Genomic DNA, 14506 nt, shown 5'->3' with positions numbered 1-14506 from the left:
TGATTAGTATGTCTTCCTGATTAACTGAGCTTCTTCTCATCAGGAAATGTCCCTCTTTATCTCTCAAAATACTTCTTGATTTGAAGACTATTTTATCTAATATTAACATAGCCTCACCAGCTTTTTTAATGTTTACTATTTTCATATTTTAAGCTTACTATTTTCTTTCACTGTTTTATTTTCAATCTACCTGTTTCTTTATACCCAGAAGTGCTTCTCTCTTTTTTTTATTTTATAAATTTATTTATTTTTGGCTGCGCTGGGTCTTTGTTGCTGTGCACAGGCTTTCTCTACGAGCGGGGGGCTACTCTTCATTGCAGTGCGCGGGCTTCTCATTGCGGTGGCTTCTCTTGTTGCAGAGCACAGGCCCTAAGTGAGCGGGCTTCAGTAGTTGTGGCACATGGGCTCAGTTGTGGCTCACGGGCTGTAGAGCGCAGGCTCAGTAGTTGTGGCGCACGGGCTTAGTTGCTCAGTGGCATGTGGGATCTTCCCAGACCAGGGCTTGAACCCGTGTCCCCTACATTGGCAGGCAGATTCTTAACCACTGCGCCATCAGGGAAGTCCCAGAAGTGCTTCTATTATGGACAAGTACACGTCTTTCTCTTTTATCCAGTCAGACAATCTCTGCCTTTTAATTAGGGTATTTAATCCACTTATATTAATATAGTTATAGATATAATTGGGTTAGATTATTTGTTATTTGTTTTCTATTTGTCCTATGTGTCTGTGTTCCTCTTTTCCTGCCTTCTTTAATTGACTATTATTTAGTTTTCCACTTTACTTTTAGCTTCCATTTGGCATTTTAGCTATATCTCTTTTTTGGTAGTTATTCTGGGGATTATTAAATGCATACTTATTACATTCCACTTGAGAGCTAATATTGTATCACTTTATATTTATATAAAGTTTAAAAACTTATGACAGTTTAATTTTATTTGCCCTCCCAGTCTTTTGTGCTATTGTTGTCATATATTTTACATCTGAAAATGTTATAAACCCCATGACTCAAAGTGTTTATGTGTTTACTAATTTTCAATGTGTTTGGATTGTATGATGTTTGCATTTTTTTCAATTATATTTTCATGCTTTAAACCACAGCGTGCTAGATTTGAGATGGCTGTAAATTCTACCACATCTAGTGTAACAAAACATGGACAGATAAAGCAGTGAAATAAATATCAACCAACAAGCTACATGATCTGTCTTAGGGTCTGTTTCTTTCTCCATCAAAAAGACTGCTATGAGGATTAAATGTATTTAGATTACTTTATATAGAAGCTCAGTAAATGTTACTTTCTGTTCCATTTAAGAAACTGAATTTTCAGGCAGATATTTGTAATTAACATCAACGTACTGTTATATACTGTGAACCAAATAACAATGAGAAACAAATGAAATACAGACAAACCAAAGAACAACTCAAGCAAAATATTAATTTCTACTTATCCCAAGCTGCATGGTACAAATAATTTGTTAATTAACCTACAATAAAAAGAATTACCCAAATACTCTTACCTTAACAGAACTGATATTTTGTAGTTCTATTAACATGTCAATAAGTAATTCTGCTCCCAAATAGAATGGTAAAACAGAGGTACAGAGGAAACCGTCCTGGCTAATAGGAAATGTTTTATACAGATCCACTGCTTGTTTATGAAGTATTTGTAGCTCCTGAGTAAAGTTCCAAAGAGCCCGACAGCAGTTCTGAAGCAGTGTCCAATAGCCGCCACGATGAGCAAGAACCTAAGACAAACACAACATTCAAAAGACGCCAAAGTTCCCAAAGTTATGGATCTCTGAACAACTTCCTCTTTCTGCAAATATTCTACGTCAATAATAAGAGTAACTAACACCCATTTGTTATATGCTACTTACATGTGCTAGACACTGTGGTAAGACATTTACATGCATTATCTCAGTTCATTCTAATGACAATTCCTATGAAGTAGGTATGCACTAGAATTCTCCTCAATTTACAGATGAGGAAATGGAGGCATGGGGCTAACCTGCCCAAGGTTATGAGTCTACTAAATGATGAGCTAGGATTTGCACACCAGCGGTCTGACTCCAGCACGCCCATTGTTCTAGGTGCTGGGAATGTCACAGCGAGCAAGGGAAACTGGGCCTGCCCTCGTGCTGCTTCAATTTATTAGGAGAGACCGATACCAGATAAGCAGACAAATAAAAATACAATTTCAGGGAATGATAAGTGATGTAAAGGCAAATAAAGCAGAAATGACTCAGAACCTGATGAGGGTGAGAGGACAGGTCCTTTTATACAGGGTGGTCAGGAGAGAAGTCCTCTATGAGGTGACATATGAGCAGAGCCCTGAATGCTGAGTTGAACAAGTCATGCAAAGGTGGGGGTGGGAGTGTTGGGAGGAGAACATTTGGAGCTGAGGGAACAGCAGGTGCAAAGGATGGAGGGTGAACCTGAGGGCTGAGGAGGGAGCAAGCTTAGTGCTTTCGGAATCACAGAGGGGAGAGTGGGCTGCACAAGAGCAAGAGGAGCTGAGTCCTGAGAAGTGAGCAGAACCCAGACCTTCTAGGGCCCTGAAGCTGGTACAAAGGAGCAGAGGATGCAATGCTCATGGTCAAGGGAGATGATGTGGGTTTACTTAACATTTTTATAAAGTCACTCTCTCTACTTGATGAAGAAAGTGGGAACTTAAGTATTCCTTTCTCATCTAGAAAGAACAGATTTCTTCTCATCTCTTGAGAAGTTTGAAGTACATCCCCTTCTTGCTATGAGAAAAAGGAAACAAATTTCTTTGTAGCTAATGATTCCAATTCTGAGTTTAATAATCTATCATATAATATTTAATAAGAAAAAGAGAAAAGCATTTGACAGAAGACACAAGTAGCCTGGAGAAGCAGGAGGTCAGGGGGGAAGGGACAGGTCTTCCCCGTGGCCTAGAAAGATCTTCCCCTGTGCTAGAGGGGAGAAAGGAGTCTATGGTGCCCAGGAGGGATCAAGAGCCCGAAGAAGAACCCCTGGTGTCACTGGAGAAGCCCATGTCCCAAGTGTGGCTAGAAAGGAGCAGAGGGGTGTCTGAATATTCCTGGAGACTTTGTAGACAAGGTCAAAGGCCACCTCAGCTCTGGGTGGATGGATGACTAATGACTAAAGGGGCTTACCCTCCTCCCTCACAACTTGACCAAATGTGAGACCTCAGTCCCATGGCAGGCAAGCCTTACAGATGACTGACATAAAATCCAGCAAATTTAATCTCACAGGTGAAATTTAAATTATGGATAATAAGTAAATAAATGTATCATACATGCCCAAATTCATGGGCTGAGATTTATGTCCACTACATTAACAAATAAGAAGGACCACCTTACCATTGCTCTCCTGCAATATAAAAAGATTTTCATAAAATGATCCAAGAGACCCACATTTGCTGAGTGATCCTTTTCTTTACCACTGAGACCTGACTGAGAGTCTGATTCATAACTTGTTTGTGTCTTGGAAACATTTTCATCACTCATGTTGGAATTAAGAAATGCCGAAAATTCTTCTGCATCTACAGTACAAATATAAAGTATAACATTATTGAAAAGAGAGTTAAGTTCCAGGAAACACAACAGGTGACCAGCATCAAATGAATAATTCAGATAACAAGTGCTACATAAATTTGGAGAAAGGACAGAATTATCATGGATATGATGAACCCGGGAAAGCTTCCAGAGAAGGAGGCTTTTTAGATTACTTCTTAAAGGGTGATCATGATTTAGCTACGTGGGAAGAGTATGGAGAACATTCCAGGCAAGGGTGATGGCCAAGGGAACGATGCAGAGGCAGGAATGTCATGCTTTGGGGGAGAAGAATGACAGGATCCCACTCTTAATTTCCCCCCAAACAGGCCATTCCCTGGACACATACACCGGAAGGCGAGGAGCTTCCCCTGGTGTTAGGCAGTGCAGCAACCCTGATCACTCATTCTCCCGTTGCTGTGCTATAAAAACACAGAGGATTTCTCCTGCCACAAACATTCTCTTACTAGAACTCTGCATTAAATAATAAGTCTCAATAGCAGAATATTTTATTGCCAATTTCATGGGAGGTCTTAGGGAGCTACTTTAAAAAAAACTCAAGAAGCTATATACATTGTAATGTACATACAAAACTCGGACTCTTTCTATGTCCAGGGAATTTACTTTCAAATACTTTAATAGTCCTGGTATGACATGCAGGTACCAGTTAAACTTAAACTATACCCTAGAAGAAATTAAAAAGCATGTTAAATACCTCAAATATGAATCAAACCCCCTGGGGCAGTTAACCAGCATATGAAATATCCTGTTCAGCAATAAGCCATATAGGATTTAAAATGCCATTTTTGAAAATCTATATAAGAGGGTTTGTACTAGCATAAAGATATTAGAAATAAATTTTTACTTGTGAAATGAGTGGTATTCAAGATAGGTGATTGTTTAGAAATAGTGTCATCAGTGCAACACCCAGAAAGTCCTGTTCACCTACATCTCTCCACGTCCTGGAGCCCCCAGTCACCTGACCAGAAGACAATATTGGTTGGTCCTGCCATTAGGGTATTACTGCCTTCATCTTGGAGAAAGCTTTCATGGAAGGTGCTAATTACAGCTCCTAAGGCAAGAGTGGACTGTCCTGAGAACAAAATCGGAACTGTGAAACAGCTGCATGATGTTTTCATGCCTGCTTGCATCAGTATGTTTGGTGGAATTTGTTCTGAAACTTACTTCCACTAAAACATAATACCTGACAGCAAGTCTTCACTTACCTTGACCACTGGAGGCTACCAATATTTTTAAAAGAACATTATATTTGCTGAATGGCCAAATTGATTTAGGGGAGAATCCTACATAAATATTTCCAAATATAATGATGATGCCACAAAAATGTAGAAATTTTTTAAAAAATAGAACAAATAAGAATCTCCTACAAAATATCACAACTCAACTAAATTCCTAAGTCATTGGAAAATGATGTGTGTAGCTCTGTGTCTATGGGGGGGTGTACGTGTCAGGGTATGTGTGTATGTACGTGTTGCATTTGTGAATAAAAAACTAAATACAATTTGATAGCATAGAACATATTTATTTTACCTGATGGTAAGTGAGCCTTTCTTTTTTCAGCTGTAAGAAGGAAATCAAGCATCACTTTATAGTTTTCTGGAGTCAATTTTCCTGTTGGTAATACTGTTCCTGAATTATACAGTGAGAACATATTAGGATCAAATGATCGGAAACTGCAAAGGGGAAAAAAACCTCATTAAAAAAACAATATAAGCAAAATTGAATTAATTCTGTCAAATACCAAATAAATAAATACATGTTTTAATAAAATGGAATTTAGCACCAAGTTACCCTGATACAAATTCGGTCACTGTCTAATTTTTGTGCTGCCAAGTAATCATGCACGAATGGCCATGTGTGACTGGCAGGTCGGAGAAGAAGAGCTCTCAGTGTCCAGGGGACAGTGAGGAAGCCATCTGATCTGAACTGTTTTCCCTTTCAGAGCCTCAAGAATGGGTCACTTTGCCAAAAGCCTTCCCTGTTAGTCAAGCAATCTAACTGCTTCTTAAATGCTAACCTGGTCTAGCCCACATAGACCAGAATTTTATTTTAAACAAAATTCTGGAGAAATAGAAACTGGATCAAGTTCATCGTGGGTTTCAACCTGCATATTGTATCACTGGATTACTGAAATAAATACCCTCTTAATTCATATCCCTGTCACCATTCTTTCCTTCCTCCAATCCATTTGATATGTTGCTGTCAGAGAAATTGCTTATCATAGCCCTGCTTAAAAAAAGAAAAACAACTTAATAATCTTCCACTGTATATAAATTAAAGTTAAGATTTAATAGACTGTTAAGACCCTCCATGATCTGGTACCGACCTACTTTTCTAATCACTTCTCACCACTCCCTTTCACATGCCCTAGATTCTGGTCAGATCCCTGGGGGTTCCCATCCTGTGTTTCCTACCTGGGCTCTTGACTCATTCTTCCACCTATCTGAAATGCCTATTTCCCTACCTGCACATTTCTAAATCTTGCCTGTCCATCAGGACCCAGGCCAAGTGGCTTCTCCCCTTGAAACCTTTCCTAGTCTCATCACCAGAAAGCCTCCTCCCAAGGAACAAAGACTTTATGTGCACTTCACTTTTTACCATTATTTACAATTATTCGTGAACATTTGTGAGCCACACTACCAGCCTCCAACTTGTATATCCTGCTCATCTTTGAATGCCCATTGTACCTATCTCAGCACCTGGTATCTAGTAGGTGCTCAACAAGTTTTTTTTTTTTTTTTTTGGCCACGCTGTGCACTTGCAGGATCTTAGTTCCCGAACCAGGGATTGAAACCCAGGCCCACGGCAGTGAAAGCTCAGAGTCCTAACCACTGGACCACCAGGGAATTCCCTCAATGAGTTTTTTTCTGTTGTTCTTGTTTTTTTAAAGAAAGATTCTGGTTACATAGAGTTACTCTGGTTACATGGTATTCCATATTATGTATTTATGTTCTTTTTTTGTCTCCTATAAACAACACTTTAGCCAAAGACAATCAACAAGAGCTGGAAAGTGTCTTTGGAATTAATGACAGAAAGTTTATATTGTATGAGAAAACAGGACCTGTGTTTAGAGAGGCTTAAAATATACCTCTAAATGAAACAGAGATTTGCCTAATGACTACTAATATAATTACTGTACAATTAATATTAAACTTCTCTTGGAAAATTCACTTTCCCCTTTAACTGAAAGCTATATTGACTAATATATTCAAAATATATGCAAATTACTACTTCATAAGCACTTCAGCACTCATTTGGGAAAGCTTCCGAGATAAGAAGTTTAAAAATATACCAAAGGTCAGTAAAGACTGAAGCACTTTGTAAACCTCTTTAAGTTATCATCAGCATTGGAGCCCTGATCACAGAAATACAACCCATGTTCTTGAGACTAAAGAAGTATTATTCATTGATAATATACTCTACCTGACCATTACCAATGACGAACCAAATTTTATCTTTGTACGTTCCCCTAGCGTTGTTAAAAGCAGGCTGAAGTGTGCGCTTGCCAGATACAGGTTCATCTGAGCTTTCCAGGGCATCTCCTCAAGAAATATTTGATGAAACCTCTTCTTTTTAACATAATTTAATATTAAAGGATTCAAGTTATCTACCAGGAATCGATGTGCTACTTTTCGAACATCAGCTCTCTTATTTCTGCAGAGGGAGAAGGAAGTTTTGAAATTATACAAACTTCCAGACATTTAACAAAGAAGAATGATTCCAATTTGTACAAAATACATCAAGAAGTCACCTGACTGCCCTTATGCAAATGTTTCTGGTTTATCTGTCATTTCCTTAGCGCTAAAAATGTGAACTAGGACAGTGAAGCAGGCACAAGGATAAGCACTAGGGATGAAGACACTATGAATTGCCTTCAGTTCTCTCTGATGTCTGTGTGCTAGGCTCAAACCAAACAGCGCTTTTCTTTTCCGTCACCAAAAGGCCACTGAGATTAGACAACTAAATTATAACATTATAATGTTCACATTCATCAACTAACTTCAATATTAAACAAGAAAATCAGTTCTCTGTTCTGTTCCTTAAGGAACAAAAACAATGGAGCCAAATTTTTTCTAACATTAGCTAGACTACAGAGGAAATAAAACAGTCAACTATATGTGAAATAACTTCATACATCCATATGCAGTGTGCTCTGGAAAAAACTAATATCTCAAAATTTAGCTAAGAGTTTAGATTTTAAGTATAACATATATTCAATTTGTTTCAAATTATTCCTATCAAAATCTCAAAGTAGCCCACCTAATTTTATAATTACATAGTTGTTTATATGGCATGACTATTTCTTCAAAATACTTTATCTTTTTTTTTTTTAACCCTTGACAATGTTGCTGCCTCATTGGTCTGTGCCATTCTACCTGATTTATATTGGAGAAGGCGAAAAAAAGATCTCAACTGGTAAGTTAAAGTATCTTGCTCACTTTAATAGATAACATGTCTGCATCTGAATCAATACAACACACACACACACACACACACACACACGGAAGAAAAGGAAGGAAAGAGGGATGGATGGAAGGAAGGGAGATAGACATTGTTGTATGAGTAAAACAGATATTCTGAAGAACAAAGGAAGGAAGGAAACTACTTTTTGATATGTAGTGTTGACATTATCATTCAGTGCTAAATATTTTGTATTTTGTTAATGACTTCCTTTTAATCCAAAGTTTTTTGAGCTTTTTGCTGTTGTTTGGTTGTCTTAAGTAATGTTTTTTGGTTTCCAAACAAATGGAAATGTTTTAAATCACTCTACCTTAAAAATTAAAAATATAATTTCCAAAATAAAAATCAATCTTATTCCTGTGTGAAGAGGTCAAGTCACCTCAAAAGGCCAAGGAGAGTGACAGGACTAGCTGCACCTTCCCCGCCACAGAGGGTGAGATCATACAGGGAGATACTTCTCACTTTGGCGTTAGGATCATTTTGAGCTGGAGGTAAATGAGAATGAACAGATGCAGAAAGATGCCTTCTTGGAGGTTCCCTTATCTGATAGAAAATAGAAACTTCTGAAAAATGAAGAATGCCATAAATCTCCTCTCCTGGGAAATTTTATGGCCATGAAGACGGAAAATCAGCGTCAAGATGGGCCTGCCCAAACAAGTCTTACTCCATTAGTTTCTCTCATATTTCTACCAGAGTTTGCTGCTCTTGAAAGCCTAAACCCCTTTTCCTTCTTTTGTCACTTTACTATAAATTTGTTGTTCTTTTGTTACGATGCCACACAAGCCCAAGTCCTAACCACCCCTTTGAGTTACTCATCACTGAGTTCTCCCATGCATATGCAAACATTAATAAACTCCTGTTTGTTTTTCTCTTGTTAATCTGTCTTTTGTCAGTCTAATATTACAGAGTCCCAGCCAGGGAACTTAGGAGGGTAGAAGGAAAAATAATTTTTTCCTTGCCTAAAATCTCAGTGAAGCTGTTAAAAAAAAAAAAAAAAAGAAGCTGGGAAGTAATAAGAATAAAAGCAAAAATTAAGGGCAAGGAAAATACAATAAAGAAGACTTACAAAGACAAAATTTGGCTCTTTGAAAAAATGGGGAAAAAACAGACAAACCTCTGGCAAGATAAATCTCAAAAATATGAGAGAAGACAAAAATTAATGAAGTTAGGAATGAAATACAGGGTGTAACTGTAGATATAGCAGAGATTCAAAAGATAACATGAGAATATAATAACGTTTTATGAATATATTTGAAAATTTAGATAAAATGGATAATTTCCTAGAAAATAGAATTCATCAAAAGGAACTCAAAAAAAAAAAAATCACAGATTCAGAGTGGCTATTAATCTTAAAGAAGTTGAATCAGTAGGTAAAAAATGAATGTATGTGTGCAGACATAGTATGTTATAATAAAAATATATATTTGGTCTTTGTCCTTTGTTCCAGGTACAGATCTCCTAAAACTTGGAGTTTCCTGAGTGATACGAGTTTCTTGTTATTCATGATGAGCCCCTTTGGAACACACCTGAGTCTAGTAAGGTGCTAGACTCAGGTGCTAGTAAATAAAGTGACTCAGGGTTGGGCCCCTAGAGAGCCTCAGGATAGGGGCTGGTCACCAGAAAAATCAAACACATGATTACTAAGTGGAACTCTGAGCCCCAACCCCCAGTCTCTGGGGACAGTGACTGCAGATTGGGTTTTTTAAAAACCTATGAACAATAAGGTTCAGAGAGCTTCCAGGCTGGTGAACACATCCACTTGCTGGGAGAGCGATGCATCACAACTTCACAGGGACAGAGGTTCCTGTGCTCAGGACCCTTCCAGACATTGTCCTATGAGCCCCTTCATCTGGCTGTTCACATGCATCCCTTATAAACCAGTAAACATAAGTAAAATGTTTTCCTGAGTTCTGTGAGCCATTCTAACAAACTACTGAACCTGAATGAGGTGAGGAGGAATTATGGGGACCCCCTAGTTTGTAGTAGGCTGGGCAGAAATGTGGGTAGCCTGGCCATCCCATTTGTGGCCAGCATCTAAAGCGGGGCCAGTCTTGTGGGGCAGGGTCCTTCAACTTGTGGGATCTGATGCTGACTCCAGGTAGATATTATCAGAATTGAATTGAATTTTTATGCTATAGCTCTGTAAGATGCTACCATTAGGAGAAACTAGGCGAAGGGTTTTGTATCCTTGGATGTAGAATATCTTTTTTGACAGTTTCCAGTCTTTTTTATCAATGGTTGTTCAGCAGTTAGTTGTAATTTTGGTGTGCTCGTGAGAGGAGGTGAGCCCAAGGTCCTTCTACTCTGCTATCTTGTCCCAACTCCCTGAGAAGTGGCTGATTTTGGAAGACACATACTGTTGGAGTCAAAAGTGTGAGAAAAAGACACTGCGCACAGTTTAACATTTATGTATTAATGTAATTCACTGCATAATCAGATTAAAGGAGAAAAAAATCTTAGTGAAGAAGAAATATTCAACAAGACTGAACACAATTCAGAAGAAAACTTTCAGAAAACAAGAAATAGAAGACAATTTCCTAAATTTGATAGAGTATCTTCCCAAATCCCACATAAATATACCCACATAAATATGCCCAACTGATTTTTTGCAAAGCTGCAAAAGCAAATCAGTAGAAGGAGGACAGTCTTTCCAACAAATCGTACTGGAGCAGTTGGATATCTATAAGTAAAAACATAAATCTCAATTCCTTATACAAAAAGTTAATTTAAAATGGATCACAAGTAAATATAAAACATAAAACTATAAAACTTGGGGAAAAAATATATGACCTAGGGCTAGGCAGTGTTCTTAGAAGTGACACCAAAAGCACAACCCATTAAAGGAAAAATTGCTAAGTCAAACATCATCAAAATTAAAAACTTTTGCTCTGTGAAAGACTGTCAAGAGGATGAAGAGGCAAGCTACACACTGAAAAAAAATATTTGCAAACCACATATCCAACAAGGGCCTTGACCTATATCTAGGATATATAAAGATCTCTCAAGCAATTTCCTAATTGTAAAATCAAACATTTAAATTGATGAAGAAAACACCTTACTACCTCAGTTAGAGAAGAATTTCAAAAATAATAAAGAGAAATGTTGATACATTTGACCCAATTAACAGTCATAGCTTTTGATTTAAAAAAAGATGACTTTCAGGGACTTCTCTGGCGGCACAGTGGTTAAGAATCCGCCTGCCAATGCAGGGGACATAGGTTCAAACCCTGGTCTAGGAAGATCCCTCATGCCGTGGAGCAGATAAGCCCGTGTGCCACAACTACTGAGCGCAGAGCCCGCAAGCCACAACTACTGAAGCCCTCATGCCTAAAGCCCGTGCTCTGCAACAAGGGAAGCCACTGCAATGAGAAGCCGCACACCGCAATGAAGAGTAGCCCCGCTCGTCACAACTAGGGAAAGCCCGCGCGCAGCAACAAAGACCCAATGCAGCCAAAAATAAATAAATAAATAAATAAATAAATAGATGAATGAATGAATTAAAAAAGATGACTTTTAAAATGTAAATGGATGAGCCTCAAACTGGGAAAAGCATTAGTATCCAAACTTCTAAAAATAAATGAGAAAACAAAAGTTGCAAATGTGCAAAGGATCTAAACAAGCAGTCTTGAGAACAGAAAAACCCTAGGGTTTAAAAAAAACATGAAAAGCTGCCTAACCTCATTAGTAATCAAAGAAATAAAAATTAAAATAACAAGGAGAGAAAATTTCACAGCTCATAGGTCCACAAAAATTTGAAAATTTGATAATAATATTAAGTATCAGGGAAGATGCTGACTAAGGGAAACTTGACACACCACTGATGAAAATTTTAAAGCAATTTAGCAATATCTAGAAATGTTAAAATGTTCATATCCTGGGAACTACACTCCTGTGTATTTACCCCAGAAACTCTCACATGTGCATATGGAGATATATATAAGAATGTCCTTTGTAGCACTGTTTACATAATGGAAAGTTGGACTAGACTTGTGTATAATCAACATGAAGAAAATCTCATAAACATAATAGTGAGGAATAAGAACAAATTGGCAAAAAAAATTGTAAAAAATAATACTGTATGTTATTTAGGGGCATATACATATATAATTGAAGTATAAAGTCACTTATAAGCATGATAAATGCCAAATTTTGGATTGTATTACTTCTGGGATAGAGGGGGACAGAAATGTATCCCAAACACTTTATATGGTATGCTGCATATTGGGTACATGTTCATTTGTTATATTATTTTCTATACTCATCTAAAATATGTCATAATTTAAATAAAGAAAATGAAGGGATAATCAAACAGAGCATAGGCAAATGCAAACAAAAAGAAAATAAGAGTGGTTTAATTAATATTTATATGTTGAAAATTAAGATCAAAATCACTAAACAGGTAAAGGAAAGCATTACATAATGAAGGTAAGATATATAAAGAATGTATGAGAATCATAAATGTGTACTCGTGACAATAAAAGCTAAACATACCATGATAAGTTTTATGGTTTAAGTTTTATAAACAAGAACATTATCTGCCAATAATTAAAAGTAATTTACCAGTTTAATCTCCTGGCCACTCTTATCTAAATTACTGTTATCACCACCTCCACTCCAGGCCAGTTACTCTATAGTACATCATCCTGTTCATTTATTTTATAAAATTTATCAAAAATTTAAATTGTCTTGTTTCTTTTGCACAACAAAGGAAACCATAAACAAGACAAAAAGACAACCCTCAGAATGGGAGAAAATATTTACAAACGAATCAATGGACAAAATATACAAACAGCTCATGCAGCTCAATATCAAAAAAACAAGGAACCCAATCAAAAAATGGGCAGAAGACCTAAATAGACACTTCTCCAAAGAAGACATACAGATGGCCAAGAGGTACATGAAAAGATGCTCAACATCACTAATTATAAGAGAAATGCAAATCAAAACTACAGTGAGGTATCACCTCACAACGGTCAGAATGGGCATCATCAGAAAATCTACAAACAATAAATGCTGGAGAAGGTGTGGAGACAAGGGAACCCTCTTGCACTGTTGGTGGGAATGTAAATTGACACAGCCACTATGGAGAACAATATGGAGATTCCTTAAAAAACTAAAAATAGAATTACCATATGACCCAGCAATCCCACTACTGGGCATATACCCAGAGAAAACCATAATTCAAACAGACACATGCACTGCAATGTTCACTGCATCACTATTTACAATAGCCAGGTCATGGAAGCAACCTAAATGTCCATTGACAGATGAATGGATAAAGAATATATGGTACATATATACAATGGAATATTACTCGGCCATAAAAAGGAATGAAATGGGGTCATTTGTAGAGACTTGGATGGACCTAGAGACTGTCATATAGAGTGAAATAAGTCAGAAAGAGAAAAACAAATATTGTCTATTAATGCACATATGTGGAATCTAGAAAAATGGTACAGATGAACCAGTTTGCAAGGCAGAAATAGAGACACAGATGTAGAGGATGCCAAGGAGGGAAGGGGGGGTGGGATGAATTGGGAGACTGGGATTGACATATATACACTAATATGTAAAAAACAGATAACTCATGAGAACCTGCTGTATAGCACAGGGAATTCTACTTCACTTCGCTATACAGTAGAAACTAACACAACATTGTAAAACAACTATACCCCAATATAAAATAAATAAATAATAAATAAAATAAATAAAAAAATAAATTGTTTATTTGTGTCTTTGTTTATTTTGTGTTCCTTTTATTAGTATGTAAGCTCCCTGATGGCAGTGATCTTATCTGTCTAGTCTACCAGTGTATATCCCTGGTGCCTAAAATAATGCACAACACATAGTAACCCTCCAGTAAACATTTAATTAATTAAACAATCAATACCTTTCTTGCTCCGCCATTTCAGAAATAAAAGGATTTTTATTCAAAAATTCTCTTAGAGTTTCGTTTTTTTTAGATCTCTGTCTGGGCTTCATTTCTGTAGTCTTAACATGGGAGATAACAAAAATGTTACAAATCCAATTTAAAATCTTAACACAATACTATAATTTACTTGTACTCTAATGCTTATCTTTTGACATTAAAATAGTGGTTTCTTTATGCCACTCAATTAAAATTATTATCAAAAGTAAAAGAAGTACCCCTGTAGACAAAAAAAAATGGTTATAAAAATATCCTTGTGATAAGAATTAAAATATATTGCATAATTATAAAATTATGCTTGTTGGTATTCTCTTCTGTTTCACATTATACTAAATTATAGTACAGCCAACCATCTCTAGATACATGAATCTCTTAAGTTCATTAACTTAAAATTCAAAATTTATATGAAACTTACTCTTCCAATCTCCACTACTGCAGCTCTGAACTTCTTCGTAGGTTTGATGACCTTTTTACACAAAGTATTGTCCTTATATTTCATTTTTTTTATTCCAAGTAGGGACTCATTCCTCCTAATACAAAAAGATAAAGCCAGTTAAA

General features: G+C 36.8%; 1 protein-coding gene across 2 annotated transcripts in view; it reads right to left on the bottom strand.

Moving 5' to 3' along the window:
• CFAP54 (cilia and flagella associated protein 54) overlaps positions 1-14506 on the bottom strand; it is a 300842-nt gene that overhangs the window by 155381 nt on the left and 130955 nt on the right. For both annotated transcript variants that reach the window (XM_059934750.1, XM_059934751.1), the window contains exons 31-36: positions 14364-14478; positions 13910-14010; positions 6982-7212; positions 5089-5231; positions 3346-3527; positions 1516-1743 (exon numbers count right to left, since the gene is read on the bottom strand). In XM_059934750.1, coding sequence (XP_059790733.1) covers positions 1516-1743; positions 3346-3527; positions 5089-5231; positions 6982-7212; positions 13910-14010; positions 14364-14478 — 1000 coding nt within the window. The remainder of the gene's footprint in view (positions 1-1515; positions 1744-3345; positions 3528-5088; positions 5232-6981; positions 7213-13909; positions 14011-14363; positions 14479-14506) is intronic.

Source organism: Balaenoptera ricei, chromosome 10 (genome assembly GCF_028023285.1).
Source record: "Balaenoptera ricei isolate mBalRic1 chromosome 10, mBalRic1.hap2, whole genome shotgun sequence".
Classification (NCBI taxonomy): Eukaryota; Metazoa; Chordata; class Mammalia; order Artiodactyla; family Balaenopteridae; genus Balaenoptera; species Balaenoptera ricei.
This window is presented reverse-complemented; position numbering and strand designations above follow the sequence as displayed.